At 33.7% G+C, this 19,403-nt stretch overlaps 1 protein-coding gene across 2 annotated transcripts; it reads left to right on the forward strand.

The window, feature by feature from the left end:
• Window positions 1-407: 407 nt before the first annotated feature.
• On the forward strand, window positions 408-6,952 carry LOC145030752 (TMV resistance protein N-like). 2 transcript variants are annotated; one of them, XM_078979159.1, is made up of 6 exons: window positions 408-1,836; window positions 2,481-3,576; window positions 3,683-3,946; window positions 4,081-5,058; window positions 5,244-5,882; window positions 6,505-6,952. In XM_078979159.1, the coding sequence occupies exons 1-6, from the start codon at window positions 1,325-1,327 to the stop codon at window positions 6,541-6,543; spliced, it is 3,528 nt and encodes a 1,175-aa protein (XP_078835285.1). In that variant the 5' UTR covers window positions 408-1,324; the 3' UTR covers window positions 6,544-6,952. The 2 variants fall into 2 exon arrangements, with proteins under 2 accessions (XP_078835285.1, XP_078835284.1); XM_078979158.1 differs by having other exon boundaries at window positions 409-1,836; window positions 5,244-5,909.
• Window positions 6,953-19,403: the final 12,451 nt, after the last annotated feature.

Genomic DNA, 19,403 nt, shown 5'->3' on the forward strand with positions numbered 1-19,403 from the left:
ATAAGATAATGGTTAATAGCAATAAAAATATAGAAAATAAAGGTTTAAAATGAAAAAAAAGAAAAAATGAAAGGGACGCAAAACTAAAAGAAATAGCCACCAACATTTATCTTAATAGATATAATAATGTCCTATATTGAAATATTTAATTTATTCATCTATGCACATATTTAAAAGTATTATTTTGAGAAATTATTTAATGTTTACAATTTTATATTAAATTTTTAGTTTTAATGAATCTGTGGGCGGTTTTTGGATGGGGGCTGATACTTCCACATCTGTTTTTTATTCATCCACGGATTTTTATGGGAAAATGACAAGAATGCCCCTCATTTATATTTAATAATCTAATTAATTAGGCCTGATTTCTCTTTCATATTTTCTTGGTTGTCTTTTTTTCTTTTTCCCGGCGATGCTCAGTGGTATATTAAGATTCTCACAATCATGGTATCTCATCATCCATTCTTTTCTTCATCCTTGCTGCATCTTCAATCAACTTTAATCTGATAAAAATCAGTACACAAAACCAGTACATGAACATAAACACAACAGTTTTTGCATATATCATCAATGACGGAATCCCAGTCACACGAAATGAGATCGATTCAAATTGGAACAGACAGCCGGACATACGATACATCAAACCACTTCATCTATGGGATATGTTCTCCGGTGAGTTAGTAAGCTTTCACCATCGATTTTTCCATCGCCGTCGATTGAAAATCGTTCCTAGATTTTGGTGATTGGTTCACATTCTTGTTGACCGGAGATAATTCAATGATTAAGTGGTTCTCGCCGATGGGGCTGTAGGTAAATGGTTATTCAAACATCAGTAACCCATTTGTTGCATCGAAGTTTGATACATTTCCAAACGGGATCTGGGTCCAAGAAACTTTAGTGGTGATATTTTGGGATTTCAATATCTAATTTAAAGCTTTGTGAAAACCACGATCCGCCAACATTAAGGAGCCCAGATCTGGTGATGGAAAAGATAATGGCAAGACTTGGAATGACACTAATCGTTATGATTCCATTTGTGGCTGTTCCTACCTTCTCTGCGTGGAAGTGAAGAAGAAAAGAAATGAAGAACACAAGGATTTCATGTCGTGATGGACAGAATTGGGAACCGGGGCTAGAAGAGACTATTAAAGCACATGTCTTTAAATTATTAATTACACTATGGGTATAATTGTCATTTTCCTTTAAACCAACAAAAGAAGATGTACCGAGTCAAAGACAAAAACGAAGCCAGAAGTGAAAAAGAGTTGAGGATGCCCATTAAAAATTAAAGTATGTATATTGTTCGAATTTCTTGAATCCTTCGATGGAGCCTTTCAAGTCGTCTCCATCTTCGTCATCTTCTGTACCAACTGGAAGATGGACACATGAAGTGTTCCTAAGCTTTAGAGGCGAAGACACGCGCAATAATTTTGTAGATCATCTTTATACTGCTCTAAGTCAAAGAGGAATATCTGTGTTTAAAGATGATCAGGCGCTCGATAAAGGGAAACCGATCTCCAGGGAGCTGCTGAAAGCCATTGAAGAATCGAGGTTTGCTGTGGTTGTTTTCTCTAAAAACTATGCGGACTCTTCATGGTGTTTGGATGAGCTTGTCAAAATCATGGAATGCCGAGATCAGATGAAACAGATGGTTTTACCGGTGTTCTATCACGTAGATCCATCCGATGTGCGTGGACAGAAAAATGACTTCGATAGCGCCTTTCAGGAACACGAGGACAAGTTTAAGGGAGAGATGGAGAAAGTGAAAAACTGGAGGAAAGCTTTAGCTGCAGCTGCCGGTTTGTCTGGCTGGCATATCAAGGAAACAGGGAATGGGTTAGTTTTCCAGGATCTGTTGCTTCAATTACTTACAGGCATTTATGAACGTAATTTCTATCATTCTACCAGGTTATTTTGTTACCAATGATAAAGATTTTGTGCAGAACCATATGTTATCTCACTGTATTATGTGCTAATTTATGGGGGTGGTTAAGAGTGCTTTTTGAACTCTAAAAGCACTTTTATAAAAGTGCTTGTTAGTTTATAGTGGTCGTAAAATGGATTTCTGAAAACACGGATTAGCTTTTATGGTTAAAAAGTGTTTGGTTTAAAAAGTGTTTTTTTGAAATTATTTTGGTTAAAAAGTCATAAAGTTTCAAAAAGAAAAGTTTTACATGACTTTTGAAAAGTTTTTTTTTTTTTTTTTTTAAGTTAAAAGTGCCTTTGACTTTGCCAAACATTTTTTTTTTACTTATTAGCTTTTTAAAAAGCCAATAAGCTGTTTCAAAAAGCAATCCCAAACACCCATATATATAACAACCAATTGAATTGCAGTTTCATCTATTTATAGTTCTAATCTTTCTGTATTATGGATTTTCGGCTATCTACCACGATAACCTTATAAGTTATAATTGTATCCATTTACTATTTGACATTCCCAAACTAGTATGTTAACTTGCTTAAAACGGGCAAATATGTAGGGGCGAATCTGCCATCCTCAGGGACATTGTTGCAAAGATATCAAAGAGCATACAACCTCGTGATTTGCAGAAACATCTATTTGGTATCGAGTCTCGGATAGATGAATTATACCCATTATTGGATATGGAAGCAACAGAAAAGGTCCACATGGTTGGGATATTAGGAATGGGGGGAATTGGTAAGACAACTATTGCTCAAGCTTTATTCCGAAGAATTCAACATAATTTTGAGGGTTATAGCTTTGTTAAAGATGTTAGAGAAAATAGTTATAGTAAAAAAGATGTATGTGCCTTGCAACAAAAAATTCTAAGAGAAATTTTAAAGCAAATGGATCCTGCTGGTAATGTGAGTGTCTCTTATCCAACTGTTGATCCTGAATACGGAGCCAACATGATACGTGAACGATTTTGCCATAAAAAGGTTCTTCTAGTTCTTGATGACGTGGATAATAGTGAGCAGTTAGAGTTCCTAGCCAGAACACATGAGTGGTTTGGTCCTGGAAGTAGAATCATTATAACGACTAGAGACGAGCATTTGCTATCAGATGCAAATGTCATCTACAGGCCTGATTTTTTAAGTATGAATGAAGCTGCTGAGCTCTTCTGTTGGCATGCTTTTCGGAAAAGTAGCCCTCCTGAAGCATATGAGGAGCTCTCAGATCGTGCAATACGCTATGCTAGCAGCCTTCCTCTAGCCCTAAAAGTTTTAGGCTCATTCTTCCATGGAAGGCAACTAAGTGTGTGGGAAAGTGCTTTAAATAGACTACGCAAAGGATCAATTGATAAGATTCATGAGACACTGAAGTTGAGTTTTGATGGACTGGATGCTTCTGAGAAACATATATTCCTAGACATTGCATGTTTCTACAAGGACCAATATGAAGAATATGTAACTAGAGTACTCGATAGCTTTGGTTTTGACCCGGTGATAGGGATTAGTGTTCTTATTGAAAAATCTCTTATAACCGTTTCAAACAAAAGGCTACATATGCATGATCTCATACAGGAAATGGGTTGGCAAATAGTTTATGAGAGTTTCCCGGATAGCAGGGTATGGAAACCTGAACATATTCGTAAAATCGTCAAGGAAAAGAAGGTAACATAATCACTATCTTTTAAAAGTTCTTTTTTTTTTTTTTTTGCTTTTCATGTATGGTTTTCGAATGGGTACGATTTACTTACTGTCTACTTTTTTGTAGCAGAAGCTAAAAGCAATAGAAGCCATGATGATGGTGGACAATGCATGCCATGTTGATGCCTATGTTTTTGAAAGCATGCAAAATCTTCGGTTGCTTGATATTGATGGGAAATTCACTTCTACCCAACCTAGATTTCTCCCTGATGAGTTGCAATGGCTTTGTTGGACCAAGTACCCATTCTGGACTCTGCCTTTAACAGATATGTGTAAGCTTGTTGGGCTTGAAATAGCCGGTGGAGGCATGAAACAACTATGGAAGGGACGAAAGGTATTTAGCCAATGAAGTCTGTTTCTTTTTTTCCAATATAGTTATTTACATTGATAAGCAAAGGTTTCTATTTGTATTGAATGCAAAAAGATCTTGATATTAATTATTTTAATCAATTTCTGTTTTACTTTCAGATTCTACCAAACTTGAAATCTATCCACCTCGAAGGCATGGACAAGCTCACATCATTTCCAGATGTCTCCGAGTCTCCAAATATCGAGAGGCTAATTTTGTCAGGTTGTAGGAGTTTAGTGGAGGTTCATGAGTCTCTTGGATCTCATAGACGGCTGGTCTACCTGGACATGAATGGTTGCAAAGGGCTCAAGCGTCTCCCATCCGGTCTTGAAATGGAATCCTTGGAGAATCTAATTCTCATTGGATGCAAGAGGCTTGAAAGATTCCCAGAAGTCTCCCCATGTATGGTTAAACTATCACAATTAGATCTTTCTTTTTGTTCTAAAATAAAGGAACTGCCATCATCAATCAGATATTTGTCTAGCCTAAGCCTCTTGAATCTCACAGGGTGTTCGAATCTTGAGAACATACCAAACTCTATTTGTGAGTTAAGGTGTCTTAAATTCATTTCTCTTCACAACTGCATGAACCTGAAAAGTTTTCCAAATGAGCTTGGAAGCATGAGAATGTTAGAAGAGCTGTGGCTAGGATTTATGTGTGATATTGTTAAATGGCCACATATGTTTGTTGGCTTTCGTAGTTTGACAAGTTTGTCTTCTTTGAAAAACCTAAATCTAAGTTGGAGACAAATTGAAGAGGAAAGTTTCCCCCAAAATCTTGATGAATTATCCTCCCTGGAAGAATTATGTTTAAGTGGCAACCATAAATTAGTCGAGTTACCTGCAAGCATCTGCCATCTTTCTCGTCTTAGACGCCTAGAGGTGAATGGGTGCTCCCGACTTCAAAGACTGTGTGGGCTCCCATCAAGCATACAAGTATTGAAGGCAAATGATTGTATCTCACTGGAAAAGATCGGAGATCTATCAAAAGAGGGTGACTGCTTGTATAAGATATGGCTGGGTCATAACCAGAAACTCTTAGAGGATGAAGAGAATCAAAGATACCTTGATAAGATGCTGCAACTATCTTTCATTAAGGTGGTTCATCCCTATCTTTCTAATATCATTTAATTTATTTAGGCTGCTCGTGGGTCTTTTTTCACGCAATATCAGTCAATACATGTTTTGTTATGTCCTAGCTAACGTAGGCTTTCTGCTCCCCATATCTTGGAAGCAACTTTTATATTGTTTAAGAAAGCATGATTGTTTTGGTTAATTTACAGAAATGCGCTGCTGTAAATCATCGATTAACTATTACTATCCCTGGAAGTATGATTCCAAGCTGGTTCGAAAAACAAATGGACGGGTGCAGAATAGGACTGGAGTTGCCTCAAAAATGGCATACTGAGATCATGGGTTTCGTGGTATGTGGCGTGTTTACTTACCAGTGGTGGAGATATAGGCATCCGCGCATCATCTTCAGAATTACAAAGGATGGAGCTGCCATTCCTAAGCCGGAGGTTAATGCAACTGAAACAGCCGAGAATACAAATGTGTGGATTAGCTATATCCCGTTGGATTTCTTTCAGCAGATGTACCATGATATTCAACCTGAAGACTGGTCTCATATTCAAGGTAATCTTGACATGACTGTAACATCAGTAGATGGCACAGAATCAGTGAGATGTGGGGCACATGTTATCTACAAAAAAGATGTTCAACACATTACAACTTTTATCTCTGATTACTTGGACGTAGTGCATGTTGATGATATGCATCTTCGATATGATGAAATTATATCTGGCAACACTCGCGTTTATGAAGAAAAGTTTGATATGAAGAGCTTGATGCCTTTAAGAAGTAGAACCTCAGCAAGGCGCAACACGGAGCACATATTTTGTTTCAAACCGTCTTACTTTGATGTTGGTATCTTGTCCTTTTATTCCAAGGTTACCTCTTTTTTTTCACTATCAGATGTTTTGTCCCTGTCTTTCAATATACTCTTTTTTTTACTCGTTGGATTGGAAATGGTAACTTCCTAGTTATGTTAAATGATATTCTGAATCGTGATAATCCTATTACTGATTTTGGAATTAGGAATGCTAATGTGAGAAAAAAAAAAAAAAAGGAAAAAAGAGTGTTGATTAGTGGTTTTAAATTTACAATATCTCTACTATTATACAGTACATATTTAATAGTGGGTCCCAAAGATTTTAAGACCAAAGTCATAAACCAAGGAGATGAAATTTGGGGTATTGGATTAAATTTGAATGGTGAAGATTAAAAGCTGATAAACCTTGTGAATACAAGTTAAACAATGAAATGAAGAAATTAAGCTTACAGCATCTAGAACAACTGCTTTAAGCATTAGGAAACACAACATTAGAGAAAACCACAAGTCACATGGTTCCTCTTTTACGAGGTCACCCTCCGATGATTGTATTGATTTTTCGTGATCAAATATTTAATGTGTTTCATGTAAAAATTCTTGTTGCAAAAATGTTTATTCCTCATCAGCTTACATACCATTTGTTGAATTTCCAGGCCAAGGATTTTTTGCTGTCCACTATTCGAAGAAAATGATACAAATAACAATTACAGTCGACAAAAGTAACAACTGTGATTCCTTGAGGCTGAAAGCAAACTTGAAGATAACTATCCGTATATTTAAGTTGTTCTGTCCAAAATCCAGCGAGTACACTACAAGACTGTCTTACATAGGTCGAGGAGGCTGTAAGAAAACCCCAAAAGTATACTTAAGAATTTATACTATATGCATTTCAAAGTACTATATTCCTGGAATTTTCAGTTGCTTGTTTTATATATAAAACTAAAGACGCTTGTTCTGGGAATCCCAATTTCTTTCTTTTTTATGTTTAAGAGAATCTGTGTATTGAAGATGATATGTGCTTTGTTTGAAAGAAGCTATGTAATAATGAATATCGTATATGTGCTTTGCTTGAATGAAATTATGGAGTTTCCTTTGTTTTCTTTATGAGGGAAGTGTGTGTGTGTGTGTATATATATATATATATATATATATATATATATATATATATATATATATATATATATAAGTTATTTTGTTTAAAGTATTTATTGTGTTATTGTATACATAAATGTGAACCAATCAAATTTACTTATTTTAAGAAAATGATTAATATATATTATTGAATTAAATATAATTGAAAAAATCATCTAAATTAATTACAAGGGTAATTTAGTCAATTAATATAGATTTAATAAAGGAAAATTGCAATTTTTTTAAGGGACCATAGATTCGATTAATTTTAAAATCTGATTTTACGAATTATAATTTTTTTAATTCGGATATTCTGACAGAATATGTTTATGAGTACATTCAAAAATAAAAATATTCTTGAACCATAAATAATAAAAATATTCTTGAACCTATTCCTTGATGATGAAACTTCTTGTAGAATAACAAAATCTTGAACAATCAATTGAAGAATAAAAACAAAAAATACATTATTTCTTATAGAATACGGATAACAATTGTTAGGAATTACATTTATTGTTAAAGAATAAAACTTAAAAAACAATCAAAACGGGGAAGAAAAAATCACAATCTAACAAAGACTAATACATTCTAAAAGAATAATGTGGTCCGTTCTTCAAGCGTCAACTTCTTTGATTCCAACAGAATTGGAATTTGGCATTCCATTCCAATATAATTGGAATTTCACCAATATCATCCATTGAATCATCTACATAAACATACTTGATACCTTTTCAGAATTCAACCATGTTAAAATCTTGCACTCTCCACATAAATGAAGTGTTAAATTAGGAAAAAAAAAACATAAATTGAAATATGAATCAATTCATAACCAAGGTTGAATTTGAAAAAAACAAACTTGTTCTTGCTACCTGTATAAAATCAAAATGAAAATTTGTTTTGGCTTCAAAATGAAAAATTGTTCCTGCATAAAACAAAAATCATTTACTTTACCAATATTTCGTTTCATATAACAAATCAAATGGCTTATTATACCTCCATCTGGTTGATACCTATCGAACAATCAAACTACAAAGAATGAAAGAGTAAAAACATACAATTATTAGTCTTAAGTTGGATAAATCATAAAAAAAAAATGCTTCCTAGAGTACCGTTAAGCTATACGATGCTTTCACTTCACCAATATTTCTAGCTATGATTGTGGCAGTCCCGAACTGAGTAAGAGCTTCAAAATTTAGGATTGTGATTCTTTCAATTTTTTCAGGGCTCCTACAAACAATATACAGTAAAAACAAAGGTTTTTATATGATATATATGCATTTATGATTATATGTGCATACTCTTAATTACCTGCTTCAGAAACCAAGTGTTAGAGCAGCTGGAAACATTGTTAATGGACATGGGTTCACAACACTTTATATTCTTGATCATTGTCCACAGGATCTTAGTGCACTACAAATTCGTAGTTTGCTTATCGAAGCCAACTTTCTGAGATCTAAAGACGTAAGTCATTCCTTTAGACCATTTCAAAGGTCAACAAAATCAAAATCCTCAAAACCAGTTGCCAATCCGGAAAGCAAGCCTAAAGAATGTATGTCAAGAGTATGGAACTGGTATATAAATCACAATGGAGATTGGTTGGAGAAACAACGTGGGATTTTGATTCTGGAAAAGGATGAAGACAGAGTGCATACATCTAAATGAAGTTTCAAATCACAGACTTGAAGGATTCGACAGACGAGCAGTCAAAATAAGAAGAATAAAAACCTGTTATAAATCGGAGCTACACTTCGCTTCTTCTTCTCGTCGAACTTCACAGCCTCCGTCTCCCATTCGCAACCGGCCAAATACCGACGACCTCCTTTGCCCTCACTCTCATTTCTCTTCTGTTTCTATTAATCAAAGAACTCCGAAGATCTTGTCTCGTCGATTACCAATACCGAAAACACAACCTCGGCTTCTACTATTCGACAGCAGCCACAAACGATTGCCTTCGTCCATATTTGCCCGATCAACAGGAACAAGGCTTTAAAAGCCCTAATCATTTAAGTGGATCCACGATTATAGGGATTATTTTTGGTAGTTACTAAACAAGTTACTATATTACCCTTATTTATTTATTTAACTATTTAATTTTTTATTTAATTTTGATTGGCCCACATTTATGTATACAATAACACAATAATTAGTTTAAACAAATGAACCTAGCTCTCTCTCTCTCTCTCTCTCTCTCTATATATATATATATATATATATATATATATATATATATATATATATATATATATATATATATATATATATATATATATATATATATATATATGCTATGTTTTGGAGTTATTAATTGTCTGAGATTAATTTGATGAAACAGGCGACTGTTGAGATGTAATAAGGAAAAACACATCATGTCTCATATCACTTTCATGAATTCCTTTTGATAATAGTTTAACTTTATTGTGCTTATAAATTCATATAGTTGAAATTTACAAATATATGCTTTTTTTAAATATAATAATAACATTGTTAAATTTGATATAATAATTCGTATATCAAATTAATATAATATATTGATTATTTTTAGTTATATCATAATATATACATTCATTATAACTGTATAATCTCAATCGTTTGAATGACTTCTACTCATAAGTTACATATGAATAAAATTAAATATAATATATGGTTTAATGTTATTTATAGTTGTTATTGTTAATTAATTTTTTAAAATTTATTTGCTTAATGTTTTAATTTCTATCATTATAATTTTTTTTAAATATCAAACATTGTTTTTTGATTTTAAAGGTAACAATATAATCATTTATATAAAGTTATTTTTAACTATTATTATTGTAAGTTATTTAAGCTATTTATTTGAAAACTTTTAACGATTATAAAAATATATTTAAGAAATATTTTAGTTAAATTGAGATTAAAATTTAGTTTTTGCATTTATCACTACAATTTATCACTTTTAAATATTTACAAAATATTCTTTGGTTTTTTAAGTGGAACTGAAATTTATATTTAAGTTGACATTGTAATGTTATATTTAAATTAACAATGTAAGCATTTTGTCCAAACTATTCAAAAGTTGTAGTTTTAAACTGATAATTGTTTACATACAACAACATATTAAATCTAATAAATTAAATATAATATGTTAAAAGTTAAAGACATAACTTTATAAGTAGAAGTGAAAATATTATTTTAAAATTGAAATTTAGTTTATTTATGATTATACTTTAGGTTTGATATTTATTTAAACTTATTAACCAACTTATAATCATTATTAGAAAGACATTATAATTTATCACTTTTAACTATTTACAAAATATTATTTGGGTAGTTTAAGTTAAACTAAAATTTATATTGAAGTTGTCCCTGTAATGTTATATTTAAATTAGTAATTTAAATATTTTATACAAATTGTTCCAAAATTGTATCTTTAAAATGATAATAATTTACATCCAAGAATATATTAAAATTAATAAATTAAGTATAATATGTTAAAAGTTAAAAAACATAAGTTGATAAGTAGAAGTGAATATATTATTTTAAGGGTTTATGGAATATGTGGCTGTTATGTACCTAATATTAGATATAGAACCATCAAAAACTATATCGTTTTAACAAAGTGCAATTAAATCTCTCTACCATCTTTCTTATATTCTCTATTAGACTAGATGATAGGCTTTGTACATATTTTTATGGAGTTTTAAATATTTACTTTTGCAACACAAACCATGTATAAAAATACATTATCAACTACCTATAAATCTTCATATTCAAATTTAATATGGAAAACCATAATGAAATATTGAAATTGTTCATTAAAAACTCAATAAACTTCTTCCCATAACACATCAAAAAGAACCATGCAAGTATCTATATGGTAGGTGTCAAAGAAAGTTATGAAGCCTACTAAAGGTTTAATATAAACAACACATTCAAAATACATAGATGTTGGAGATAAATTATGAAATCAGAAATAATATGAGCTCAAAAGCAATAGGAAGAAGCTAACAATGAAAAAACTTGTGTTTTTTTAATCAAAATGAAGTCAATTTTGATGGTTCTATACCTAATATTACATACATGACAGCCACATATTCACTTTTCCCTTATTTTAATATTGAAATTTAGTTTATATACAATTACACTTTAGGTTTGATATTTATTTAACCTAATTAACCAAATTATTATTATTATTAGAATGAAATTGTAAAGTCATGCAAGTTTCAAATAAATGTGGTGAAAGGAAAAATTCTTCCTTTATATATATATATATATATATATATATATATATATATATATATATATATAGTTAAATGTTGGGTTAATGCCATAAAAATCCTTAAATTTGCAAGTTTTTGTTGTTTTTGCCTAAAGTTCAGTTTTATGTTCATTAATGCCTCAAATTTGCATAGATTTTGTCATTTTGGGACTTCTATCCGGTTTTCATTAATTATCTATAGTAAAATGTTGGTGTAGTGCCATAGAAACCATTAAGTTTGCAAGCTTTTGTTGCTTTTCCGAAAGTTCAATTTTAGGTTTGTTAATGCCTCAAATTTGCATAGATTGTCATTTTTGGACTTCTATCCGGTTTTCCGGTCACTAACTATTTACATGGCGTTAACTGTTGATGTAGCAACTGATGTGTGACGTGGCATGCCACGTCAACATAGCATGTAGAGAAGAAAATTTAAAGCTTACGGCTGAGCAAATGAAGCAACAAAGGCTCGAACTCACATCCTCGAGTATATAACGCAAGCGCCTTACAACCAAGCCAAGCAAAACTTCATGTCTTTCTAATAATAATAATAATAATAATAATAATAATAATAATAATAATAATAATAATAATAATAATAAAATGAGGAATGCATCAGTTTCATTTTATATATAAATATATGAAAGAAAAAAGAAAGGCATGTAAATTCGCTTGGCTCGATGGTAAGGCGTTTACCTTGTGTGTTATAGCTCGCGAGTCCAAGCTTTGGCTTCTTCATTATATCCGTTGTTGCCTTTCATTTTTCTTGTCAACATACCAAGTTGACGTGGCATGCAGCAGTTACCGCCATGTAAATAGTTGGTGACCGGAAAACCTAATAGAAGCCCAGAATGACAAAATCTATGTAAATTTGAGGCATTAATGGATCTAAAATTCAACTTTAGCCAAAAGCGTCAAAAACTTGCAAACTTAAGGGTGTTAATGACATTAGCCCTTAAAAGTTCAACAAAACCTTTTTAGGGTATTTTTTATTGGGAAAATATCTCTGTAGCATAATGAAGTCAGGGTATGGTCCAGTTTGCCATTAATGTTTTTTCGTGCAATAAGCCATCTAAATATTACTATTTATTATTGTGCATATCAATTAAGCCACTATGACCGATTTTAGGAGGTTAGTCGGTTATAGATCCCAGCTGGCATCCGATGTGTATGAGAAGCTAATGAGAAATCACCACGTAGTTTCCACGTTAACTCCACGTCAACGACTTTAGTATACCTTCATTCCCTAATCAGAACACTATCACTCTCAAATGGGTCTTACATAAAATGGGAGCCACTCACTTCTCATTTATAGGAAAGGCTAAATCCATTAAACATCACAAGAGGATAAGCCACATCTAAGGAGAACTTTGCACCCTAACATCCCCCCCCCCCCACTCCACCCACCTCAAAGTTAGGATTGGATGTCCTGGCTTTAATTTCCAAATGAGCTCATGATCAAGACCAGCTCCCCCTCGAAGTAAAATTATCGGTCTTCAAATTCGCACAATGAATATCCGAGAAGCTTGAATACCCATTTCTACACTCTCCCCCTTTTTATAATCAAAAAATGATTATAAAACCCATAAATGATGAGAAACGCTTGAGGAGTAAACTTGATGAAACTCCCCCTCGATGTGTGCAAAATGCAACCACAAAAATCTTGCACGAAAAAGAATCACAAAAAGCCGAGAAAAAAATTCCAAATTGTGTGAAAATTTCGAGTTTTGGGTGAGAGTTGCATGAATTTCAAAAATTGGGATAAACTGTTAATTTTGAAAATTTTGCAGGGACCCTTTGTAACAAATCAGCTTCAAATGCGAAACTTTACCCCAAATGTGAAACTGGGCATAAAGTGACAATTCGCATTAAATGCATGCACTCAAAATGAAAAATCTTCCCCCTTCAAAGCAAATTACTCCAATGTTGAAACTGGGTAAAATCTATCAAAATTCAGAAGCCGTAGCAATTCGAAATGAAAAACCTTCATTCTTCACAGAAAAGTATCCCTAGTGTGAAATAGGGTATTTTCTGCCGAAATGTTGAAATTGTAAAGATTCGAATCACTAATTTTGCTTTCTTCCCCAATTCAATTACAGATGTGAATAAGGAACACATCAGTCAAATACAAGTTCGACTTAACCCATTTGCTTTTGATGTCGACTCAAAAATTAATCGTTTCCAATACTCGAATTGAATGGAAACTGAGGCTCAAAACATTTTCAACTCGAATGGCATCAACATCATTCAAATTCCATTCAACTCCTAACCCAAGCAAGACATAGTCGACTCTAAACAAACACATTCGATCTCAACCCAATAACTTATGATTTTAACTTATCAAAAACTCGTTCGACTTCCATGGCATTCCCAATTTCAATTTTGATTTATAATCCTTGATGATACGACTCAACACATTTCGATTTCAATTATTTGATTTGCAAGTCAAATTCGATGCCTTCTTCGTTTGATTTTGACACTCAACACGTCGAAATCGACTCTATGTTATTTTAACTCCAACTGCAAATACCACTCTCAACACCATCACAGTCGAACTCACAATCTTTGATTATGACTAAAAAACTTTGACTTTTGTTCAAGACACAAAAGCAACATGAGTCAAATTCAATTTGAACTCCAAGCCACTCAATTTGAGTTTCGATTAATACCATTAATCCAGACTTTCAATCAGTTTCGACTATCAATCAATGGAATTCCAATCTATTCCATAACAGACAAAATCATAATCTCCACAAAATCTAGATGTCAACTATGTTACATTCGACTCTTCATCCCAAATTGTTATAGGCACAAAAATGCTATTTTTTCTCTGTATTGAATTGAACATCATCCACTCATGTCAATTTTCGATTAAAAAATATCCTCCAAAGTCGATACCTTTCAATGTGATTATCCTCCAAACCATTCGATTAGAAAATCTACATTCGAACATTCGTTCTCATGATTCGACATCCAAACAAACCCATTCTATTTAACCCAAAATCAATCATCCTCAGTCGAATATATTGTAACAGTTGAATGAATAACACACCAAAATCAAATCCTCTTGAATCGAAATTGTATAAATCGATTCCTGAAATTGATACCACCTTATGCAAATCAACTACTTGATGTGAGGTTCAATCAGTTCGTCATCCATACTTAATCCAAAATCAATTCAATAAACTTTTGCATCACACACAAAAATGTGATTCTATTGCAAACATCTCAAGATGTCTATTTGGAGGGGATACGAACTCAAAAGCATCAAGGTCCAAATTACTTGTAACACTTGAATTTGGTATGTTTTGCATTTAACCCTTATTAATCAAAAGTTTGCAATTTAGTCCTTAAGCTAGTATGCAGGGCGTACTAGGTGGTACACTTAGCGTACTAGCCCGAAGTTGATTGTGGATCCCATCCACATACGTGTGGAGTTTGTGGGGTACGCATGGCGTACGTGGAGTACACATGGTGTACGTGGGCTTTAATGAAACCCTAATTTCTAGTAAGAGACTATGTTAAGTTACATATTGTAGAAACTAAATAATTTTAGTAACCGAATATGTTAAGCTACATACTGTGGAAACTAAATAATTTTAGAAAGTTAGGTTTTAACTCTATTGTGCAAATCTTGTTTGAGTCCAACCGTTGTAGTGTGAGAACTTTCGTGCGAAGAATTATCTGGTACCAATGATATGTAATTGTATTTGTGAGCTAGTTAGGGGTATCGGTAGAAGTTCTTTTTGCATCTAATGGCGGAGAGTGGTGTGGTGGTTTGTTTAGTGCTCATTTTTCGATCACTAAATGAATTAAAAATGTATTTTTCTATCCCCGAATTTTACAATTTACATCATTTTTTAAGCTTAAAAAGATAAATTTGCATTAATGACTGTAATAGACTTAATATTTCCCAGTTGGTATTTTTGTTCCCATTTAGTTGGTTTTTTGACATATCTTGCATGGGTTCCTCATCTCTTATTCTATAGAACGATGGGAGTTAGGCTTCTTTTTATGAAGTCCAAAGTTCTCTTAACAATTGATGGCTTTCTTCACCACTTGTCATCTCAAGTGCAACTCGAGTTTCTTGAGTTCCCCTCCTCCTATTCTGTAGGTTCGTGGGAGTTGGTTTTCTTTGCACGAAATCCAAAATATAGCACCATGTGCTTCTCTTATGAATTGACGAATCATCACCACTTGTCATCACAAGTGAAACTCAAGTTTCTTGAGTTCCCCTCCATCGATTCTACAGGTTGGTGAGGTTTTCTTTGCATGAAATCTAAAATATAGCACCTCGTGCTTTGCATCAGAATTTACGGTATTCATTTTTACTTGTTATTGCAAGTGAAACCTGTGTCTCACAGGTTCCCCACGGCCTAGTCTACGGGTTTTGGTGGGAGTTGGACTTCCTCTTATGAAGTTCAAAAATTTATAAGGAATTGACAGATTTTATCTTATGTATATAAGATTGCCTAAGTTTTTTAGGTCCCCACCACTTATTCTACGAGTGTAGGTGGGAGTTGGACTCATATTATAATGTCCAAATGGTTTCGACATTGAATTGACGGATTCGAAAGAAGATAAATTCATCACGAGCAAATAAAGGCGAATAAAAGATGTTTGGCAAATTGACCGTCACACCCCAAAAACCAAGAACGGCGGAAACGTTAAGGGGTGGAGGATGTCATGTACAGTATCACAACAATGCAAAGTAGTAAACAAGCAACAACATCATCCATTGCATTAAAAGTAAATATTTAATACATGCGTGCTCTTTAATAGTAATAAGACACCAAAATATGAAATCAAAATAAAAGACGAGTCTTGTCTGTGCTCCGTCTTCTCAAACCTGGCCATCGTACCTGTCTACTGGTGACCTGAGAATACAAGTTATTTTGAAAGCGAGTATCAGCATAAAGCTGGTGAATTCATAAGTATTTAAGTGTCATTGTCTTGTTTTGCAGAGCTATTATGAATGCCATGTAAATCTTTGAATGAAACAATTGATATAAGTATGAAAACCCTACAAAATCTCATATTTCCTATTAGTATAAGAGTAGTCTTCTACCAAGACCCGAATGTTTTGAAAGTAGTATTCTACCAAGACCTGTATGTTTGAAAGTAGTCTTCTACCAAGACCTGTATGTTTGAAATTAGTCTTCTACCAAGACCTGTATGTTTGAAAGTAGTCTTCTACCAAGACCTGTATGATTTGCTATAAAAATGATAGTTTTCCCTCTTTTCGACTATTACTAATAGTACCTAGTCTACCTCATCGTTTATGTGAATGTATCAAAAAATAAAGTAATAGGAAAAATATAGCCATGTAAGTGTTATCGTTTTGTATTAGGATCAACTCGACATCGCGACTGCCAAAATGTATAACCTTGAACATTCGTAGATTGTTCATTTTCCTCTGTAGCTGACAATAGGTTTAAGGAATGCTTAATTCCGTAAAGGTACCCCTAATATAAGTATTAACTGTAGGCATTCGTAGATGGTCATTACCTCTGTTGCTAACAGGTGGGTTTCGGAATGGTTAGTCCCGTCTAGTTATCCTTTTGTACCAGGATAGGCAGAACGATTTACAAATATGTACTAGTAACTCATCATATTGAATCTAGGTACAAGTATCCATGTAAGTGTATACAGATAAATGTATATATGTAAATGTATTCATGTAAGTGTATCGATGTAGACGTATTCATGTAACATGTAATATATAGTATAGACTCATGAATGAACTGACTCTGGTGTAAATCCTTGTAAATAGGAATCATGTTTTGTATCTCCTAACTATCCCTATAATAGTTAACTGGACATTTCAAAAGTAATACATTTGATAACAAAGTATTTTTAAGATAGAAAACCATTTCATACATCACATTTTGAAGCATGTGAAATCAGTTGGATGAAAACACAGTTATAAATCACATGTGATTGATTTTATAGCATGCTGTTTTCTACTTGTATTCCCTCCCCCCACATTAAAGCATTTAAAATCATTTAAACTATTGATTAAGGGGTATGAACTCACCTGTAGATGGTGGTTTGAATGATCTGAACGGTGTAGGATTGCTAAGTGTCAAGTGAAAACTTGTACACACCCAAAGATCCTAGTTAACATATAATCACACATATATGCACCCAATTAGTCTTAAACTACTAATTGAAAATGTTAAGACATCCTAGAACATGATAAACACCTTATATAAGTGTTATAAGCCCTAAGGATTGCATCTAAGTTGTTGTAGGACAAGGCTAGTGTGTTTAGGGTTCCAAAGGACCCCATTCTTGAGTTTACTCTCCAATACCATAACAACAATGAGTTTACGGTTGTAAACCCTTGAGTTTACGGCCGTAAGCTCCTAAGCCTTAGTTTATTTGTTGTTTTGAAGTCTTACATGTCCCTTAGAAGTATTGCTACTTGATTGTAACGCCTGTGTTTCTAGGCTTGCCATTTTTAGCAATGTAATGGTCTAGGTTAACCTTTGTAACCCGTTTTGAAATAATAGAAGCGTATTATTTGAGTATTATGTGTTTTGTGCTTAATTGCTTAATTATGTGGTTTGATTAATTAAGAATAAAAATAAGCGTCAAAATTTAAGTGTAAAATAAACTTGATATCTTTAGATAATGTTGTAGTGGTTGAAACAAGGTTTCCGAAGATATAAAGAATGCCGAAATCCGAGTTATAACGAGGAAGTTATGACATGTCGAAGTTTCGCGACAGAACCGGCAACGCTGAATGACGTAAACAGTGAAATTTATGTTAGAGCGATAGTTAGCCTTAGTGATCTAAACGAGAATCGAAGATCTCGTTGTTAGTATCAAAGCGATAAAAAGTTAGACGAGAACGGACGTCAAACGAAGAAGTTATGAATTTATAACGAAATTTTCTGTCCCGGCCTATTAAAAATAAAGTCAAAATTAGCCGACGAAGTCTAAACGAAAGTTGTAGAGCGTAGTCTCACCTTCGCGTGGATATAAAGAACGTCGAAAACGGCGTTCGTATGAAGAAGATATGAATTTTCGAAATTTATTAAATAATTAATAATTAAATTTAATTATTAAATTCGGCCTTATCCGACGACGAGTCACCGGACTCATCCGGAGTACGCCCCGGGTACGGCGAAGGATGTCGACACTCGCACTCGAGGACTTCGGATGACGCATGCAGTGATGTTTCGTAGGCAGTACGCCCCGCGTACTCCGAGGCATCAGCCTCCTATAAATAGGATGCGAGGGTTCCGGGTTTGTTTGCTAATTTCCTCTCGTTTTTGTGCCGAAGCTCTGCGTTTTTACCCCTGAAGCCATCCCGAAGCCCCGGTAATATTCCCGAGTGCCGAAGCAAGTCCCGAGATCCCGAAGATCCCAAGAAGTGCGGTTTCTGAGCCGAAGCTCTACCCGCGAGAAGTTCGATTTTTGTAGAGATCTTCCAGATCTGCTGAGGATTACTACTTCTACGAGCCGTAGTGCTGTCCGATCATCTTCTGATCAAGTGAGTGTGTAGTTACTTTCTTCTAACGCATAATTATGAAGTATTTTATACGAAATACGTGTTATGTGTATACTTTTGTTGTTATGTGCGTGAATGTATATTCACTCTTTTCAATCTCATAGATCTGAATTGTTTTCTATGAAATACGTGTTATGTGGGTATGCCTCATCTGTTATGTGAAATATGTATTGAATGAAAATGCTATACAGGTTTTAAACTATGTATAAAAATATATATTTTTATCTACTAATATGTTCGGTAGAACATGGGTAGATAGCTGGTGTGTAATAAACAGATGAGAGGCCTCGATGTTGTTGTTGTTGACCTAGTTATTCAGCGGAGTATGGATAATGACCACAGACTCCTTCTAGACAGTCTCGTGGAACGCTAGCATGTTCATAACCTATAGGTGTTGTGAACGATGTGTTCACCGGTGTACTCTATCCCCCTCATGGTTGCCTTTAGGATATCTATTGTTGAGGAAACCCCTTAGCAGTAATGTCCGTCCCGATGAAAATCCTAGATTAGGTCCCTTGACATAGATGTTGTTTTAGAGACGTAAAGTGAGGATAACGGGAATGGGTAATCGGGATAGAGATTGGTTGGTGAAATTAAATATAATTTATTTATTGTGGGTTGAAAATCCTATATGCTCACCAGGCTCCCAAGCCTGACCCACTCAGTTTTAT

This window comes from Lactuca saligna, chromosome 2 (assembly GCF_052625555.1).
Source record: "Lactuca saligna cultivar CGN05327 chromosome 2, ASM5262555v1, whole genome shotgun sequence".
In the NCBI taxonomy this organism is placed as follows: Eukaryota; Viridiplantae; Streptophyta; class Magnoliopsida; order Asterales; family Asteraceae; genus Lactuca; species Lactuca saligna.